The 18,819-nt window shown below is 44.7% G+C and overlaps 1 protein-coding gene across 4 annotated transcripts in view; it reads left to right on the forward strand.

Moving 5' to 3' along the window:
* The first annotated feature begins 434 nt into the window (after nucleotides 1–434).
* The window catches only part of POF1B (POF1B actin binding protein), a 261,114-nt gene continuing 242,729 nt past the window's right edge, over nucleotides 435–18,819 (forward strand). For 2 of the 4 annotated variants that reach the window (XM_085607806.1, XM_085607807.1), the window contains exon 1: nucleotides 694–1,465. In XM_085607806.1, the coding sequence (XP_085463932.1) occupies nucleotides 1,244–1,465 (222 nt within the window). In that variant the 5' untranslated portion in view covers nucleotides 694–1,243. Of the gene's footprint in view, nucleotides 1,466–18,819 lie in introns of all 4 variants that reach the window. The other 2 variants (XM_085607805.1, XM_085607804.1) reach the window with 2 other exon arrangements.

An 18,819-nucleotide genomic window follows, 5' to 3' on the forward strand; every position in this document is an offset into this window, starting at 1 on the left:
TCTCTTACATACTTCACACCTACTTTTTTCTGTGTAACAGGTGTGATCATAGGATGTATAATGTCGCATACATTTACTACTCCATTGTATTTTGACAAGCTGTTTTTATTTTTGATTGATTAAAAGCTTATGTAAGGATCCAAGGATCCTTATTGCACAACTAAAGCATTCCGATAGCATAACTAAAAAAAGTTCCGTAAAAATGTGATAACATTTATAGAAGTTGTGGCGAGCAACTTGATAAAGTTTTCTTTAGAAAACACGCCTCCAGTTTACAATGACAAAGTGCGTATGTTTTATCTTGAAGGAAACAAATGTTGGGAATAACATTTAAAAGAAAATACATTAGATACAGTTCTATCCTTAAGCTTAGATGGATTGTGCATTGGCCAGAGAGAAGTTGGGTTTCACACCAGGGCCTCCTGCGCACACCGTGGGGAGGAGTCCGCCTGGGGAGGTTGCCTACTAGGCGTCCCCAATTCAAGGCTCAGGCGGGAGCCTGGGAACCCGCGCGACAGCTTCTTGCCGCGCGGTGATAATATTCACAGGCCTGCCCTGCTTCCGAGCAGTGAGTAAGTAACCCGCGTGCCCACACACACCAATTTTCGAAAGATGACAGGGACACGCCTTTTTCTGCACAAATTGTACAAACAGCAGCGGGAGCCCTTGGCAGGCCGCCAGCTCTGGAGCTCCTCCTGTCAGTTGCCGTCTCCCCAGGGGAGCTCCTGCAGCTACCTGGATCTCACCTGAGCGCGCCGACCCCCTGCCTGAGGCACGAGACCCGCACCTGCTCCCCGTGCGGGCAGCGAGTGTTTACGTCTGCCCGGTGCCTTACTGTGGAGGGGGTATGCCCAGCCAGGGAGTTTGCATCCTGGGAACCGCGGCCGCGCTGTTGTTGTAACTCTTAGGTAACCGGCGCGACAGGCCCTGGGCGTGTCTGGAGCCGCCCTCGCTCTTTGCATAGGAGTCCAGCCCTGCACTGACGGGCGCTCGGCTCGGCTTTCACACCCTCTCCCCCTCGCTCTTACAAACAGGGAAGCACAGTGCTGGGACATCGGAGCACCGCTGCTAAGGGCTACTGACGGCTCTCCGGAGACAAGGGACAGCCTCCTCGGCTCACCTAGGACCCTTCCGGCGACGCGGTCATCGCTGTTCTTCCGCGTCCTCTGTTACTAGCTGCAGAGTGAGCAGACTCGCCACCCGGCTCGGCTCCCAGGAACAGTTCCCGCCACCTGCAGGGAAAATGTCCACGTCCTCCTCCGGGCACTGGCCGTCGGCCGAGAACGGCACCCCCACCTCCTCCTACGGGGACAAGGACAACGTCTTCTACGAGAGGGTGATGACCAACTACCCGGTCACCAAGGTGATGCAGGTGATGGAGCCGGTGTCCCCCCGGCCGATGTCTCCGTACCAGACCGTGATGTACACCACGGAGCAGCAGTCACAGCAGCCACAGTACATTCAGGTACGGGACCTTCTCTGTGCTTTCCTCTGATTTGATCTCCGGTCAGTGGCGTAACTCAAAGTGAGGGGGGCCTGCAGGATGTGCAGCGGGGCCACGGAGTCTGCCATACACCATTCCTATTCATTTAACTTAGGCCGCTCCCGTCAAACTCCATATACCTTGTTCCCTGGTTACTCCGGTGCGCCTTCATCTGGGCCTGCACTTTCTGTGACTCGCTCACGAGAACCAGCACAGTCTGAACTTGCAGACCCCCTGGCAGTCACTACGAGTACTGTGTATGCCTCTTACCTGTACTAATCATCTGCACGTAGCGCGTTTAGTCTACATGTCCCTCTCCGTCCCTGTCCCATACATGCTGCACCAAGTGCCTCTTCACAACCTACGGTACACTCGCTCCAGGTTATTCTGTCACTGTGTGTAGCACCTCTCTAGTTACTCTTCCTACTTGCCTGCAGTGCCTCCCACTGGTGTATCACCTTGCCTGCACCCTTTCTCCCTGAATTTTCTCTACCCGCCTACGTTTTCTTACTGGCCGCATAGTGCATGTGCTTGCTCCCCATTTGCTGTTCTGCTACTGCCTTTTGTATTCACTCTGCACCTGTTGCACATTGCTTGCCCCTCGCTCTTCCGCCAGCACGTGCCCTTCTCCATACGGGTAACACCCACCTGCACTATCCCCTTGCACGCCTCACTTCCTGCATCGTGTGCCTACCGTGTCCCTGTTCGTTTCTACAGCCGAATGTGCACGATTTCCCTGTCTGCTTCTTTGCGCTTAATTTGTGCCCGAATATCTCTGTGCATGTTCCCTCTCATCCATTGTGCCTCCCCAAATTGCGTTCTCATTGACTGTCTACTGTGCTACGTTCGTCCTGGCTCTTCCTTAGGCCCGCGTCAGTCCTCCATCCTTCCGTACTGTGTTTTTGTCCACTGGCACTCCCAGAACTCTCGGTGGTTTAGTTAAGACCACCTGTAATCTCTGGCATAAAGGTGATTTACATGCATAGGCTATAGAACGACGCCAGCGAGAGGTGGCACGATCTAGTTGTGAAGCAGCTGCAGAACCTAATATTCAAGCGAATAGCGGCCATGTCCACGTATAACTCTGACCGGCTTGCATCAGTTGTGTTCATTGAAATGGTTTATTTCAAACCACAGAACTTGCAACTCAGAAGTTCCCCTTTGGAACAAGAGTAGTCCAAGCTAAGCGGGAAACATACAACATTATATTTGAAACCGAACAACGTGACAGCACGCGCGTCGCTCCCTCCCCCCTGTATCTTGCTATAGATCCCGGGCTGGTAAATTGTGCCCCGCCCCTGACTGCGTCACGATAGAGATTTGAAAATGCGCGATTGAAAGGGTTTCATTTCATGGCTGACACGCCTGAAATGTTTCATTGGCTAGACTAGAGCTACTTACGGTAATTGACGAGGTGTGTGCTTCATTAGCATAGTGCCTGGTGTGTGGGTGTTCTAGAAGACATTTCTGGATGATTTGTATGTTTTAGTTCAATTTTATGGCGGAAGCAGCAGGACAGCCAGTGCACGGCGCAGCCTGGATTTGGCACTGGGGCATTGGTTGTGGCCGGTTGATTTGTTTCTTTGGGGCTGTGAGATTGAAGGACTGCGCCAGAGGTTCATGGTAGCAATTACACATTCCTACCGTTTAGGAGCTGGTTTAGAGTGGCATGATGACTGAATACCCACCGATTTCTCGAGTCGATGTTAAATGTGTAGCACTTCCTCCAGATATAAGTGGGCTTTCCTTTGCCACCCAACCGCAAGCCAGGCTGTTAGTGGCAGGCATGATGTTTATTGGTGTTTCATGTTCAGGCCCCAAATACCTATAGGAAGGCGGTGTTCGTTTTCCAAAACCAGCTTTCTGATTGTCCCTTGTTTTAGGCTGGTGTCTGTCTGGAGCGCTTGAGTGGATGGCTGTGTAATCTGTCAGTGTCTGGAGGCTGCCTGTGCTGACTGACTGCAGACGAGGGGTGAGGAACATGCAGTGGGGTAGATTGGTACTGCCTACTCAACTACTGCATTTGGTTTCATGTAGCTGGCAGGCTGCACGTCACACGTGCCAACATTGTCCACAGTAGGACACCCATGCACAGTGTCGACTGCACGGTGTTCGTGTTGACACTGTAAACTGTTGACTAGATCATTCAGTGGCCATCGCTCCATCTGAGCGGCACTTAACTTGGCCATCGCTCCATCTGAGCGGCTCTTGCTTCGGGCCATTCCTTGAGTCAGTTCACAAGTCATTACTTCGGGTTGTGATTCAAGATCATGACTTTGGACTCTGGTGCCACCGTCTGCAAGGTGGGTTTTCAGAAGCAGTAATTCCAACTTCATCTCCCTCGAAGGAATGAGATGGAGGTGGCAGTGAAGTTCCAGAATATTCACCTGGCGCACTAGTGTGGGATGACGTGACACGCTATCCAATCGGCTTGTGAAGGCATGTGCATTGGACCAGGCCTTTGACCCTCCCTTTGACCCTCCCTCTTCACTCTGGGTGAATGCTGGTCTGCCTGGTTGAACAGCTGTCCAGTATCTCAAGCCCACCAATCTCCGGGCTCTAGTCTTCAGTGGCTGTCAGTCACAGGATGAGCTGGAAATAGAGACCCACTGGTTTCTCTCTATAGGAACGATGGCGCCCATCACCAGCGACCAAGTTGACTTGTACCCTAACTTCCTCTCCGGTAATTGAGCAGCCCTGGCAGGACTCAGTCCTGGGATCCAGGCAAATTATAGGTCTCTAGGCAGGAGGGCGTAAAAGTCTTGCATGTCCCTGAAACACCTCTCTCAACAAAACACAATTACAGCACTATGGTGGTATGGGGATCGATTGGGTGTAGATAGCCAGCTCTTTTGAATTGCAGATTTAAAACACCCAAACGGCTGGAAGCAGGTCATCGCCCAAAATTACCAAGATGCAGTGCGAATGGAAAGAGAGTAAAACTGCCTTCCCTCTGCGCCCCGTCAGCCATTAAGAAACTCCTCGGTTTTGGTTCCCCTTATGCAGTTATGCAGCATACGCGTTTTAGCCCCCCTTCCCCACTTTTCTAATGCGACCATTATTGCGCAGACGAACGAACCTCTAACCATAACACGGCAAAGTGTTTTAAGACACTCCATGAAGGGTGCAACCCATTTGTACATCTGTGTTTTTTTTTCTCCTGCAATGTGTATTTTGCCTCATGGCAATCTTTTACCTGGTACACGTTATTAGAGGGGACCCTTTATTTATTGTTGCACCGAATGAGTTTGGTGAATGTATTCGAGCGCGTCGCACCTGTTTCAAACACTTAAGAGCGCCGAGAAGTTTTGTAGAGGTGAATTCTCATTGTTAACAGGATCGGTAGTGTGTGGTCAGCGAGGCGGGACCTCTGCACTGTGCCTCAGTCAAGAGGTAATATGGATTCTGTATATTTTGGGCACAGTCGGTTTCACGTGGGTAGTAGGAGATTATCAGTGTCATGCAAAGTCTGCGTATTCATTCCGCGTGACGCCGTATCTTTTCACCTGCCTCATTTTCATTTTCCTTGTTTTCCCCTCTTCTGCCCTAGTGAATTGGTAATGGTTCTGTCAGGCGTGGGTGTGAACGGCTGAGTCACCCGCAGTCTTTCTGTTAGCCATTTCACAGAGTTTAATTTCGAACACTGACCTGTGCCCTGGTTGTGGGTTGGCAAGGTTTCCTATTAGCGTTCCACAACTTTCTTTCTTTGCTTGTGAAAAGAAAAAGGGTGGGGTGAGTTTTAGCACAAGTTCTAGAGAGGAGCATACAATACAGTGTAATGACATCTTTTATGAAGCCCTCTTCTAAGAACAGGTGGTGGACAGGAAGCATTCTGCATACCGACATAACCACCCCAGGCATGTTAAACCCAGAAGGAAAACAGGAGTGCACAGGCTCGCTCTGTGTAATGTGGGTACTTCATAGGCTCACTGTGGGTACCTCATAGGCTTACTCTGGGTAATGTGGGTACCTCATAGGCTCACTGTGGGTAATGTGGGTGGTTTTATGGCTCAAGCTAGATAATGTGAGTACCTCACAGGCTCACTGTGGGTACTGTGTTACTGTGGGTAATGTGAGTACCTCATAGGTGCACTGTGGGTAGGGTTTTATGGTTCATGCTGCATAGTGTGAGTGCCTCAAAGGATCCCCGTGGGTAATGTGGGTACCCCACAGGCTCACTGTGTGTTATGTGGGTAGTTTTATGGCCCATGCTGCATAATGTGAGTGTCTCACAGGATCCCTGTGGGTAATGTGGGTACGTCATAGGCTCACTATGGGTAATGTGAATACCTCACAGCCTCACTCTGGCTAATGTCAGTGCCTCAAAGACTCGCTGTGGTTAATGTGGATACCTCACAGGCTCACTGTCGGTAATGTGGATGCCTCACAGGCTCACTGTCGGTAATTTGGGTACCTCACATACTCACTGTGGGTACCTCACAGGCTCACTGTCTGTAATGTGGATACCTCATAGGCTCTCTGTGGGTAATGTGGGTAGTTTTATTGCTCATGCTGCATAATGTGGTTGCCTCACAGGCTCACTGTGGGGAATGTGGGTACCTCACAGGCTCACTTTGGGGAATGTGGGTACCTCACAGGCTCACTGTGGGTAATGTTGGTACCTCACAGGCTCACTGTGGGGAACAGGGGTACCTCATAGTCTTACTGTGGGGAATGTGGGTACCTTATAGGCTCACTGTAAGTAATGTGGGTGGTTGTATGCCTCAAGCTGCATAATGTGAGTGCCTCACAGGGTCACTGTGGGTAATGTGGATACCTCACAGGCTCACAATATGTAACGCGGATTGCTCGCAGTCTCACTGTGGGTAATGTGAGTAGTTGTATATCTCAGTATGCATATTGTGTCTATCTCTCAGGCTCTCTGTAGGTAATCTGGGCTGCTTACAGGCTCTATGAAGTTAGTGTGGGTAGTTTACTGGCTTGCGCTAGTTCATGCGGATAGCTCACAGGCTTTCTCTGCATGATGTAGGTGTCACATAGGCCTCCTCTGCTTAATGTAGGTGTCCCACAGACTTGCTCTGCATAATATGTGCTTCACAGGCTTGCTCTGCTTTATGAGGGCGGCTCGCGGGCTCTCTTGGCATAATTTCGGTTTCACTATATCCCTCTGCGTATTGAGCATAGCTCACTAGGACAGTTGGGCAATGCGCATAGCTCACAGGCTGCCTTGCTATGGGTAGTGTTGGTAGCGCTAGCTGGCACCGTATAATGTGGGCTGAACACAGGCTCAGCATTGGTATTATCCACATCCTACAGGCTTTAAGGAATCCCCTTGATGTCAGAGTTGGGTAACAGCCCCCGAGTGGAGTGGTTAGTATAAATAGACGAGGCTGGTATGATGAGTTCATTTCTGACTGGAGAGGCAGTAATCTTCAGTAGAATATTTGCTAACACTGCTCCTAATTCACGGCCCTGGTAGGCTGCCAGCCTCGGGCCTCTCGTTGGACGAGAGCTCAGCATGAGCCGGCCTGGACTTGTTGACATTCGGAGTGGATGTGACACTCGCCTGATCTTTGTAAATCAGCACTAGAAAGACAGCACACATCTGTCGCCAGGTATTCCAAACTGCTTTGTGTCAGGTTATGAGGGTGTCTCTTGATTTTACAGAAACCCATTACACAAACCAAAGGAAACCATGTTGTGACTATATAGTCCATGCATTTTTCTCGATGTGTATATTTTACATGGAATTTTGAGCTCTCCATTATGTCTGGTCTATAACTCCACAGTCGTACAGTCTTGGTTTCAGTGCTAATTGTTTCTTATGGTGATCTGCTTGCGCCACTGTATTTCATGTCTCACAATAACAAATAAAGGGGGCAATATCCCAAATCACTTAGGAAAATAAAGCCATACCATCAAAATCATCAGAAAACATGGAAGTTTAAGGTCACAAAAACTGATATTGCTGGAGTTTTGAGTGCGAGGCTGACCCACCTGGAGACAGGACATGCCTACAAATTTAGCGCGGGCCATGAATGTGAAGTATCGATATGTTTTGCATTCCGGTTGCTGTTTCCCATACGAATTCGGCTCGGAACCTGTGCAGACCTCTCCCACGTATGAACACTCCCGAGTTAGCGCACCTGTTGGCAAGCAACTCATTTATTTTGGCCTTGAACACTTCTTTCAACAACTGATGTCTCGGATGCACTCGAATATTGATTGTACGAGATTGTTTTTTCTGGTTCATGCCTTTCAAATTACAAAGACTTTGCTATATGTTCTCTTAGAGCAGTAATAGAAAACAACTGTTATTATGTCGCAAGAGGTAAACAGAATACTTATTTTTTGTAAAAATATTTTCATTATAGAGTTGCCAAAAAATTGACTAAGTTGTATAACAAAATTAAAGCAAGAAAACACAGTTTAGTTCACTTTGGCCCTTATATTTCAACACATTGTCCCATAGACACAGAAATATAAAATGAATAAAACTCATTAATTCCTCAGGCCCTTTGTTATTACTTTATACCTGATAGTTGGTATTCTGACTAATGGGAAATTCGTCTGGAAGTTTTTCTCTGCTAAGGATGACCACATCTAAAGTATTTCTTCAGATCACCTCTTTTTAGGTAACCCAAAGTTGCAGGAGATGTGCTTTGTTACAAGTCCACTTATCTTTCCATACTCTAGCCACTTAGCTATTACTACCGCATGCAGAATTTTACTAAGGGCCTGATTATGAGTGGGTTGGTTGTTGTTTCCTGACCCCTGTTTGTGCAGCTGTCAGAATTACGAGTTTGGTTGTATTTAACAAATCCGATAATTACCGGATGTGTTCAATACCTCAACCTTTGCTAAATTTCGGCAGGTCAAACCTGCCACACGGTCAAACCTGCCAATAGTGAACAGGGGAAAAGTATGCAGTATTTACAGCATCATGCAGATTTGGCTCATTAAACACTAAAATTCTCATGTTATTCCCCAGAAACTTGTAATGGGGTTATTTATTGTGCCCAATGAATAACCTACCCCATGTTGACATTATTTATCAGGTGCGATGAATAACACCTGTACTCCTAATCCGGTATCTTTGTTGCTTGCTACCTTAAACGTTTAATGGGTCTGTGTTAGTAAAACAGTTCTATTGTATCTTCTTCAAAGCTTGTGTGGGCTTTCTTTGACATACAGAATAGTGCCACACCACACATAAGCAGTGGGGGGAGGGGAGGGAAGGGAGAGCGGGGAGGGAGAGCTTGTGCTGATTCATTTAGAAATTGCTCACAAAGTCCTAGCTCTGTGGGTATTCACAAATATTTTGCAGGTAGTTTTCTGTTTTGGAAAGATACACACAACCATGGAGTTGACATAAGGAGTAAGCCCTTCAAGGATGAGAAAGAGGAGTACTCCACCTCAATCTTCCATGGGAGATTTAGAGCAGGGTTACCCAACTGGGAGCTCAGGAGCTCCTGGTAGTTCTCCAGCTACCTTTGAGTAGCTCTCCTATGTGTAACCCATCCTAGATTAAAGAAAAGCTTTTGATTGGCTGAATTCAGTCTGTTTCCTAAATTGACAAGGATGTATGTAAAATGTGTGTATATTTAGAAGAAGAACCTAAGGTTTGCAGAAAAAAATATTTTAAGGCTGAAATTTAAAGGATAATTTATGCTGCATTGGGGAGCCTTGTTACTGATGTTCTGTCGTAGGTGCCGTGGGCATTGCATATATGACTGATATTGCATGTACAGGCATACAAAATTAAAACTGATAAGCTGGACATTATTGCTGGTGACTTTACCTAATGTACTGAGGTGGCCACTGCTATGAATTAAACATGCACTGGCCACCTTGGAATCTTGTCTGAAGCGGTCACCTTTGTAACACTCATAATTTGGGTTAGTAGCTCAGGACGATTTTTATTGAACATAAGTAGCTCTTAGTGTAGCAAAGGCTGAAGAGCCCTGGTTTAGAGGAAGCCCTTATTTTGCCTACTTGCAGGCAAAGAAATGTAACTATGTATTCCCCATCTCTCATTTTGAGTACTTCCATCATTTTTAAATATTCCTTAAATTGGACATCCGCACCAAACGCCGAAGTAGCCCTACTGGAGTATATTTTGGAATTGCGGCACGCCCCCAGCCCTTCCATTGAAACGTTGATGTTGTTCAGAAAAGGTTTATTGTCTCACACTTGTGCTCAATTTCAGTATACAATCCTAGAACAGCGTTTTGATTGCTTGTGGGGGTGAAATTGAAGACAAAGTTATATATATGTATTGCCTGATTCTTTTAGATGTCTGTCATTACTGTAAAAAGTTGGTTGTAGTTTCTTCATACTGGCATGCCCCGTGCATTATAACTAAAAGTGCAGGCAATATTTTTCAAGCATATTTTTTTACGGCGTTGTTTAAAAAAAAAAGGCAAGGGTCGACATTTAAAAAAAACTTTATGAAGCCTGAGCTGATAGTGGGTTGGTTTGCGGGGTTTCCAGTGCATAGACAACTCAGGTTTTTTAGAAGTTCAGTAAACCTTTGTTGCTTTGAGGACTGATTTATGATACAATTGTGTTGAATGAGAAGCAGCTTGGAACTGAAAGGCCATCGGTTTGCATTTATTATGTAAAGAGAGCATGAAGACAGTCACAGCGATGAGAGCGATTCAATAAAAGTATGAACTCTGAGTTTTCTTTTCTGATGTCACCTTACAGAGGCCGGTATAATTCTGACACCTGTAAACACAAGTACCCTGTCGTCCTCCAGGAAAACTTGTATCGTTAAACACGCCTCCTATTCTGTATGCGTGCTTCTGAAATGTTGATCCAAAAAATGTCATTTGCCAACGAATCATTCATATAGTCGGTTGTCTCTCTGCTATTACTCGTATTTGTGTCACAGGCACCTGCATCAAGGTAGGACTTGAGCGTGCTAATTTATAATCTTTGTGCCCGCGACCAGTACACACAACCTGTTCATCACTGGAAAAGCATGAAGCTGATCGAGCTAAGAACTAAGCATAGTTGGTAAGCATAAAAGAGAAATAAGGAGGAAAAACAACAATAACCATTTTCTTGTTTAAGCATAAACAATTTAAAAGAATGAACCATTCTAAACCATGTGCAAGTGTATCTAATTCTCAACCCCTCCTTGCCCACCACAGAGCGCTGCATGATTCCTGGTTTCTCACCAGGACCACCTCCAATAGAGTGAGCTCCATAATAGGTTGTAGTCATATGCTCTGCTCCCATGACTCCCAGCCTCCATGCCACGTGTGTGAATCCAATGGTCGGATGTTCTAAGTGGCCACCTAACCCCTCGAAGGACAACAAACAATTTCATGGGGGACCTTTATCTGAACCCACTTCTCTAAGTAGGCACCCCAATGGTTCCCCCCCCCGTGCGTAGCGAGCTGTGCACAGCTAACTGTGTGTGCTCATGTGCGTAACTGTTGGAAATGTGTGCAGAACAGTGCCCTCGGTGACGGGGGGGGCGCAAATGATTTGTCTTTCGTGAGATCCAGGACTCCATTAAATTCTCCACACCAGAGCATGGAGGCTGAAGGGTCAGTTAAAAGGGTGGATGTCAGGGCTGTAAAGAAGGTTGCCAGTCCTATGATTGGGACATATACAACAGGGGTGTAGCAATAGCTCTCACGGTGCGGGGGGTCCGAGCCCCAGGGGGCCTCCACTGGAACTGTGCACAGGCAGGCCTGAGAGCTCCTGACTGGGTCCAGAGGTTGAGAGGCTCCCTCTATGTACTGTGCAGGGTGCCCTCTTAAGTTACATTACACCACTGTAAATATTGTTTTGTCTGTCTTGACACACTTGAGTCACATTTACATTATGGTCCCAGCATCAGACTAGCCATAATATATTTAAAAGACCATTTGCTTCCCTGAAGAGTTCTTCTCCTTTCGTGGCTTGAATGCTGAGTTTGCATTCCTTGTTATATCATCTTGCTTGCCACAATCCATTGAAGGAGTTGTTCTTCTTAAATCAACATCCAGGAAGTTGGAGTGTGTGTTTAACTTTTACTTTCATCCATTTAAAGTCTGCAGCCACATGTGTAACTTCCTTTGCTACAATGTTGATTTTCAACCTCAACAATTGGAAAGCTCTTATTCAAGTTGTCACTTCATTGTAATGTGGAAGGAGCAAGTTCACCTCCAAGCCCAGAAAAACAAGCCTGTGCCACTTTCCTTATGGATTTTGTTCTTATTGTTCGTTTTATGAGGGAAAGGTAACTGCTATGCGGGAACCGCTTACCCAATGAGTTAATTCAACGTGGACCCACTGTTTGGAAGACTGGGTTGTCTTTAGTTTTTTTATTTCCTCTGTTAAGTTTGCTGGGCTTATTACTGGCTGTAAAAAAGACTTGCCACTGGATACATGATCTGGGGAGACACTGAACTCTTTAGCAACTGTGGTCTCCCGAGTACTGTACCAGTGTATCATTTTTCTCTATGATTGGGGTCCTTTTGCCACGTTCTAATTTCCGTTTCCTGGGAAAATACTCATTAGACCCTTGGAAACTTGTCCCATCATTTCTTTGTCACCCACTAGAGCATATTGTTCCCTTGTTTTTTTTTTTTTGAGTTTTAAAGGAGAGTTTATTGAAGTTCATTTACAACAGAATAACAATAAAGCATAATATTAAACTCATCTCAAGTAGAAAAATAGAACGTCATAACTAAGAGAGAGGAATAAAAGACAGGGGAAAGAAGTAGAAGGAAGAAGGGCAGAAAGCATCATCAAATAAAACAAAAACAGTTGCAATAGAAATGTAATCATTGTCATACAAAATTATACAAAAGAATAAAGAAATGGATCAAACGTACAAAAACTCCTCCAATAAAAATATACAAAATAGCCATAAAACAAGCAGTAAAAGTATGTACATGAAACCATCAGGAATGCTGTCATGGAGGTTTGGGAACTTCTTCTGTACACGGATTATGTAGGGGTAGGGATCGAGCAGACACATCTAAAAAATCTGTAATGGGAAGCCATAATATATCACGTTTAATGGCAAGTGTAATGGGATAAACATAGGCTCTGTCAAGTCTGTGATGATAACAAACTCCATACCACCAAGCTTGAAAGGAAACATTTGAGGTATCCTTCCAAGATTTAGTGATTTTCTGAAACGCTACAGCTAGAAGTAAATCAATAATGGACGTATTGGTGGTGGAAGAGGACCATATGTCTGAGAGACTACCTAAAAAGATATGTGAAAATGTAAGAGGGAAAGAGGTGGAAAAAATCTTATTGATCTGAGTCCACACATCAGTCCAAAATTTATGAATCCTCGGACAACTAAATAACATATGTTTTAAGATCTGCCCACGACGCTGAACAAGACCAGCAAGAGGAGGGGATGGAAGGATCAATTGTATGCAGTTTGGCAGGAGTAATCAAAAGTCTGTTATATATAAAAAATAACGTTTGAGTTGTATTCGCTGCTCTAGAGGATTTCCTTATCTTGGTCCAGACCTTTTGCCACAGTGAGACAGAAAATGTGTCCTCTACATCTGATTCCCAGTCCGTTTCTGTTTTAGATTTATCTCGAATGTTAGAAGTATCTCTTAGTTTTGTATATATCTGGGAAGCAGAAGAAGAAGCAAGTAAACAAGGGAGAGAAAGAGGGGAAAAATTAGTGTGAGTGATGGAATCAGAAAGAGCGTCATAACTGTTTTGCAAAACCGTACTCAATAGATTATATTTGGATTCAAATGATACATGCACATATTGTTCCTTTGTAATCAAGGGATTGTATTGAGCCTGGCTTCCTTCGCTCTCAGGAGAAGTAGCGCACAGTGGTGCCACTGCCTTACTGCTTTGATTGGTGGTGTTCATTATTGCCTCCTTTCACTTTGCCTTCAGGTCAGCCCACTATGATATTCCTCTGTTACACCCCACCGTTAACTCTTTCTATTGTTTGTAGAACTTAGTTTATCTCATTTGGTCTCTTGGTCTTCACTTTTACATAAAGTGCAATGATGCCCAGGTCCTATTCTAGCTTCAAGGGAATATGGTGTCCACTACAAATAGTTGTGAGAGTGTATAGTGGAGGTGATGAACTACCATTTCATATTAAACCTACAGAATCCTGATATCGTTGTTGTGAGTAAGGTATCAAGATCTGGGTCCCCAGCTGTTATCCATAGGTCATGTGAGCTTTCCGTTTGCCTGAAAATGTCTCTAAATTTGGGTTTCATGTATGCTTTTACTCTTTCCATGAGCTCCCAGGTCACGGCCATGTTCACAAACAATTTGGTTCATAGATCATATCTGAGGTATGGAATCTCCGTCTGTTTGAGGTTTTGAGACTATCTTCTTTGTAAACTGGAGGTGTTCCAATAAATTACAGTGCACCTTTTATTTGATGTAGTTCCAAGGTTTTACTTTTTGATCCTGGCAACACTGTCTGGAATTCTCTTCCCTCTTCTCTGCACCAGACTGCTAATCAGCTGCTCTGCCTAGGCAGTGAAAGGCCTGTTAATGATGATTTCTGTAGTTTTAGTTCTGCTTGGTTTGTGGCTATTCCTCCAGGGTGCTAAGAATCCTTCGAACATGTACTTGTTGTAGGTCAAATTGTTATTCTCTACTTTGACATGTTGTCTTTTCAGTAGCCTTAGTTTAAATCATTATGCCCTAAGCATGTGCTTCATGTATAGATAAACAGAGTTTTACATCACAACAACTTACTTGCAGGTCCCAAGGTCAGAACAGAAGTCATTAGCTTGAAATCGGATACATTGCATCTCTACTTAGGAGAGTCTCTTCCCTAGGATCTCATCCAATCAGGATAAACGAGCGGGGCATGGCCTGTTTCCCGAGGACAAGTCATCTTGGTGGACGGAACTCCGTACACTGGTGAGCGTGCATGCTTTTGTTGGGTGCCCCCTCTCTGTTATCTAGCAGGACTCTTATGCCGCGTATCATCACTATTGCTTATAAGGCGGAGATTCGTCATGCAATTCGGTCATCCTTTCCCAATAGGAGGTAAATTTGGGCCGACGACCTTTACAGACGGGGCATTACCGATACTTGTCAATATATATATATATATATATATATTTTTTTTTTCCCAATGTGCCCTTGCGCATGGGAGCGCACTCGACACCACTTCAGCACACAGGCCACAGGCTTTAAAATTGCAGCCCGACTGACTGTTCCATCTTAAATTAATTCGCCGACGCGTTTCAGGGTTCCACGACCCCTTCTTCATGGGCTCAACATCAGGCATTCAAAAGGCTCACAGTTAATGCATTTCCGGTATTTATTTGTTTCCGGCATTCATCCATTAGTTTAGTTGCCCCCTGTGGGCGTATACATAGTGTAATCTTTGTGCAAAGCATTATGGGACACAGAGTCCGACCGCAAGCAAAATTGTTCCTTTAGTAAGTTCAAATGCCCAAGTTGTATTTTCTGTCCTTGTTACCTTAGTAGGCAATGTTGCAGGCAGGCAGGCTCAGTAAGCAGAAGCGATGTGCTGATCCACATCTGAAGGTTCAGATGGCAGCCTCACTCAGCGCGCCATCTTTATCTTTGTGCCGCTGAGGATGGTGCAGCTCCCCACGGCTGGACCGCCGTGCCATCTATTTTTCCCAATGAGCCCTTGCGCATGGGAGCGCACTCGACACCACTTCAGCACACAGGCTTTAAAATTGCAGCCCGACTGACTGTTCCATCTTAAATTAATTCGCCGACGCGTTTTATAACTCACGCGACCGCAATCCTCTGCTGATGATGTCAGATATTACATCACTGTATTTAGACACTTATTTACCCATGTCTTCTTCCATAAATTTTTAGCTATACATATATTACAAATATTTTTTTTTCAGAAAGACACATATGTCATCAGTGATGTAATATCTGACATCATCAGCAGAGGATTGCGGTCGCGTGAGTTATAGTTGCCTGCACTAACTATAACAGGGGAATTTCAATGGTTTTTCACGAGTGAAATGTCCAGCTAACTATAACATGTGTGAAACCTATGGTTTTTAAGTGAATTTGCAAGGTTTTTTAAATGCTAATTCCTAACTATAACGTGTGTGAAACCTATGGTTTTTTCAGTGAATTTGTACGGTTTTTTAAATGCTAAGTTATGTATTTTTTTTTAAAGTTTTTTCACCGTGCGCGTACCGTACGCGCACCAAGCGCCCACGATGCGTTGTTCGTGCCATGCGCGTACGGTGCGAGCACCCCGCGATTTTTCGCAAAAAAAAATATTTATTTTTTTACCCTTGGGGGTCCTTCAGTGACCCCCTGACAAAGGGTAGGGGGTCAGGACCTGTCAATCCTGCCCCCTTCTCACGTTTTCCCCTTTTGTTTTTCATTGCCTCAGACTGCGAGAGACAAAATGGCGGCCGACACTTCCTGATTTCGACCGATTCGAATGTTTACTGACATCTAACAACCAATCAGAATTGCGCTCGCGCACGTCACCGTGCGCGTACGGTATGCTTACCACGGTGCGTGCCTATATATATATATATATATATATATATATATATATATATATACTTTTAACTGCAATTTTCTCAGGAACTAATGAACAGATTTACACCAGACCTGCAAAAGGCACATCCCTGAACTGAGGACTACCTCTCTGCCAAATTTCAAGTAATTCTGTTCAGCCGTTCGGGCTGTAGCTTGGACTAAAGGTCCTATGGAAAAATGCATGGGGAAAACGCGTTTTTGGACCCCCCTTTTTCTCAGCCCCCGCTTGACGAATCCCCCCGAGACTTTCAGGGAAGGAGCGGAGCGGAGCGCCCCACCTATTTTGAAAATTTTGCGAGGATTCGTCAATCGGCGCCAAAGTTATTCCAAATAGAATGTTGCGGATTTCCTATGGAAACACGGTCCTAACTGTAGCTATCTACTGGCGACCGCCAGTAGATAATATATATATTTTATTTATATATATATATATATATATCTATACTTTTTTTTTAGGATTCAATTCCTACTATTACATAGAATTCGAGATAACCACATTGACGGCTCTGTGGTGACCTATTGGGCCCATATAGGTCTTTCATCGACCTCGCAGGTCCCTTGTTGAGATGTGTGTTGTCTGAATACTTATTGGTGATAAGGTGCCTCATTTTACCGCATACAGCCACTGACTGATGCATGTTTTCACGTAGGAGTTACTCGTCCTGGAGGACTTCCTCATAACTAGCACCTTAATTGTGCATCCAAGATGCAGGAGGTTACCAGGGCACTTCCTATTAATTTCTGTTTGACTCCAGGTGAGCTGTGATCAAATAACGATGCTTCAGATAACGTAAACATACGGTATATCCACGCATGCGATCTAATACAACACTGTATTCTATTACACAGGCTGCACTAGATTTGAGTTCTGATGAAGATCTGCATTGATGTTTTTATTAAACACGACAAATAAGTTCGAAACGTCGATGATTTATATATCCTGCCCATACTAGATTTTACGTTTTTCAGTAAGCGGAGAAGACAAACCTGCACAGTCGGGACTTCAGAGATTTTCTGTGAAAGACAGGCTTTGTGTCTATGAAATTGATTCTGTCATAACAAATCTTGAGAAACCCTTCTGTTTTTATAATTATTCATTAATTCACTTGACTTCACCAAGTGCACTGCAAAAGCACTTTTTTCACGTCACATTAGAAGCAGCATTTCTTTGTTTGTTTCATATAATTTTGATATAAAAATATTGAATACAGAAAAAAAACGTGAAACCAGACTCTTGTGTTTTTTGTAGTCATTTATCTGTGTAAAGGAATTGAGAGAGAGAGAGAGATTTCCTCCAGTGTGAATGGTAAAAATGAACACATAATTTGTTTTTTCTCCCCAACAGAACCTATTGTTCTTATTTACTGTTACATACCCAGGTTCTGAGGGACACATGGCTACCCCATTGTTATTTAATGATTTTGTTTTACTTTGGGCGTAAACCTTTGTGTAAGCGTCAGTTAAGTGTTTGCTCAGCATTGAGTTGTCGGGCTGGTTATTTTAGTCTTTTGTTGCTTATGAAACTTTTTCATGTATTGCATGGCTGGCATTTTCGAGTGACAACAAATTTACCATGTTACCGCACCCAGGTGTGGTGCGCCGACAGGGTTTCAGGTTGCATTTCCTGAGCTATGTTGGGAGGCTTGTATTTTATTGCAAGAAGTACTATATATTTGATAGTATTTATTTATTTGTACATATTTTTTTAACATTTAAACATAGGCAGTGATGGTGGGTATTGCCAAGGTAATCTCATAATACACGGATATTGTGCAGGTGGCGGGTCTGGGTCTGCCAGCGCTCTGTTTACAGATTAATTCTGGCTACATCGACTCTCCAGGCGCTCTCTCGAATCCTCCCATTCTCCCTAGTAATCTTGCAGGCACACCCTCTCTGTGGTACTTTCATGTAGTTGGTTGATCCCCATTTGATCTTGTTGCCTTCTAGTCAGTAGTCCTTCTTTTGGAAAGGATTGATCCGCATCCCCTACGCTGACTGTCTGCAGATCATCTGTGGTTCATTTTTGTGTACTTCGATTTGAATTATAAACACAAATACTGTTTGAACAATTCACTTCTCCAAGTTCTCCTGTATAATTATGCATAATTTACATTTTCTCTGCATAGCCGCACAAAACCGTCCCAGCCCTCTCTCCTATCAATCAATCAATCAATCAAGCATTTGTAAAGCGCACTACTTACCCGTGAGAGTCTCAAGGCGCTGGGGGAGGGGGGGAGAATGCTGCTACTGTTCAAAAAGCCAGGTCTTGAGGAGTCTTCTGAAGGTCAGTAGGTCTTGGGTCTGCCGTAGGCGGATGGGGAGGGAGTTCCACGTCTTGGCGGCGAGGTGGGAGAATGATCTGCCGCCACTGGTCACTCTTCGGATGATTCGGATCCTTTCAATGACAAAGATTAATCACTTGTAAAAACAAAAAGTAAAAAAAAAAGGTTTTGTACCTGGGGAGCATCAACGTTTTTGTGTTTTGTTTGAGCTCAAGGGTACGAGGGCTATTGACAGATGGATAGAATATCAGGGTAGTTAAAATATACACCCTTTGAGCAATTAATACGGTTCTGGTTTTGCCTAAGAATTGTCATGTTAAATGCAGATATTGAAATGAGTAAACATCGTCACACTCTTAATCTTTCCGTTTACAATTTTGTTTAATATAGGTGTAATAAATATTTGTAACTTCAGAAAAACGGCACATCTCCTAAAAACATTCCCTCCCCCGCCCCCCCCCCCCATTTCCGTGATCCCAGCAGTGACTTGCTTTTGCACCGTTGCTAAGCTGAGAGCTTGCCAAGATGGGCTGTTGACCAGTCCTGTGCACGTCATCATTTAGCAAAACATTAACTAGCGATTAC

Source organism: Triturus cristatus, chromosome 5_2, assembly GCF_964204655.1.
Source record: "Triturus cristatus chromosome 5_2, aTriCri1.1, whole genome shotgun sequence".
NCBI classification, from domain to species: domain Eukaryota; kingdom Metazoa; phylum Chordata; class Amphibia; order Caudata; family Salamandridae; genus Triturus; species Triturus cristatus.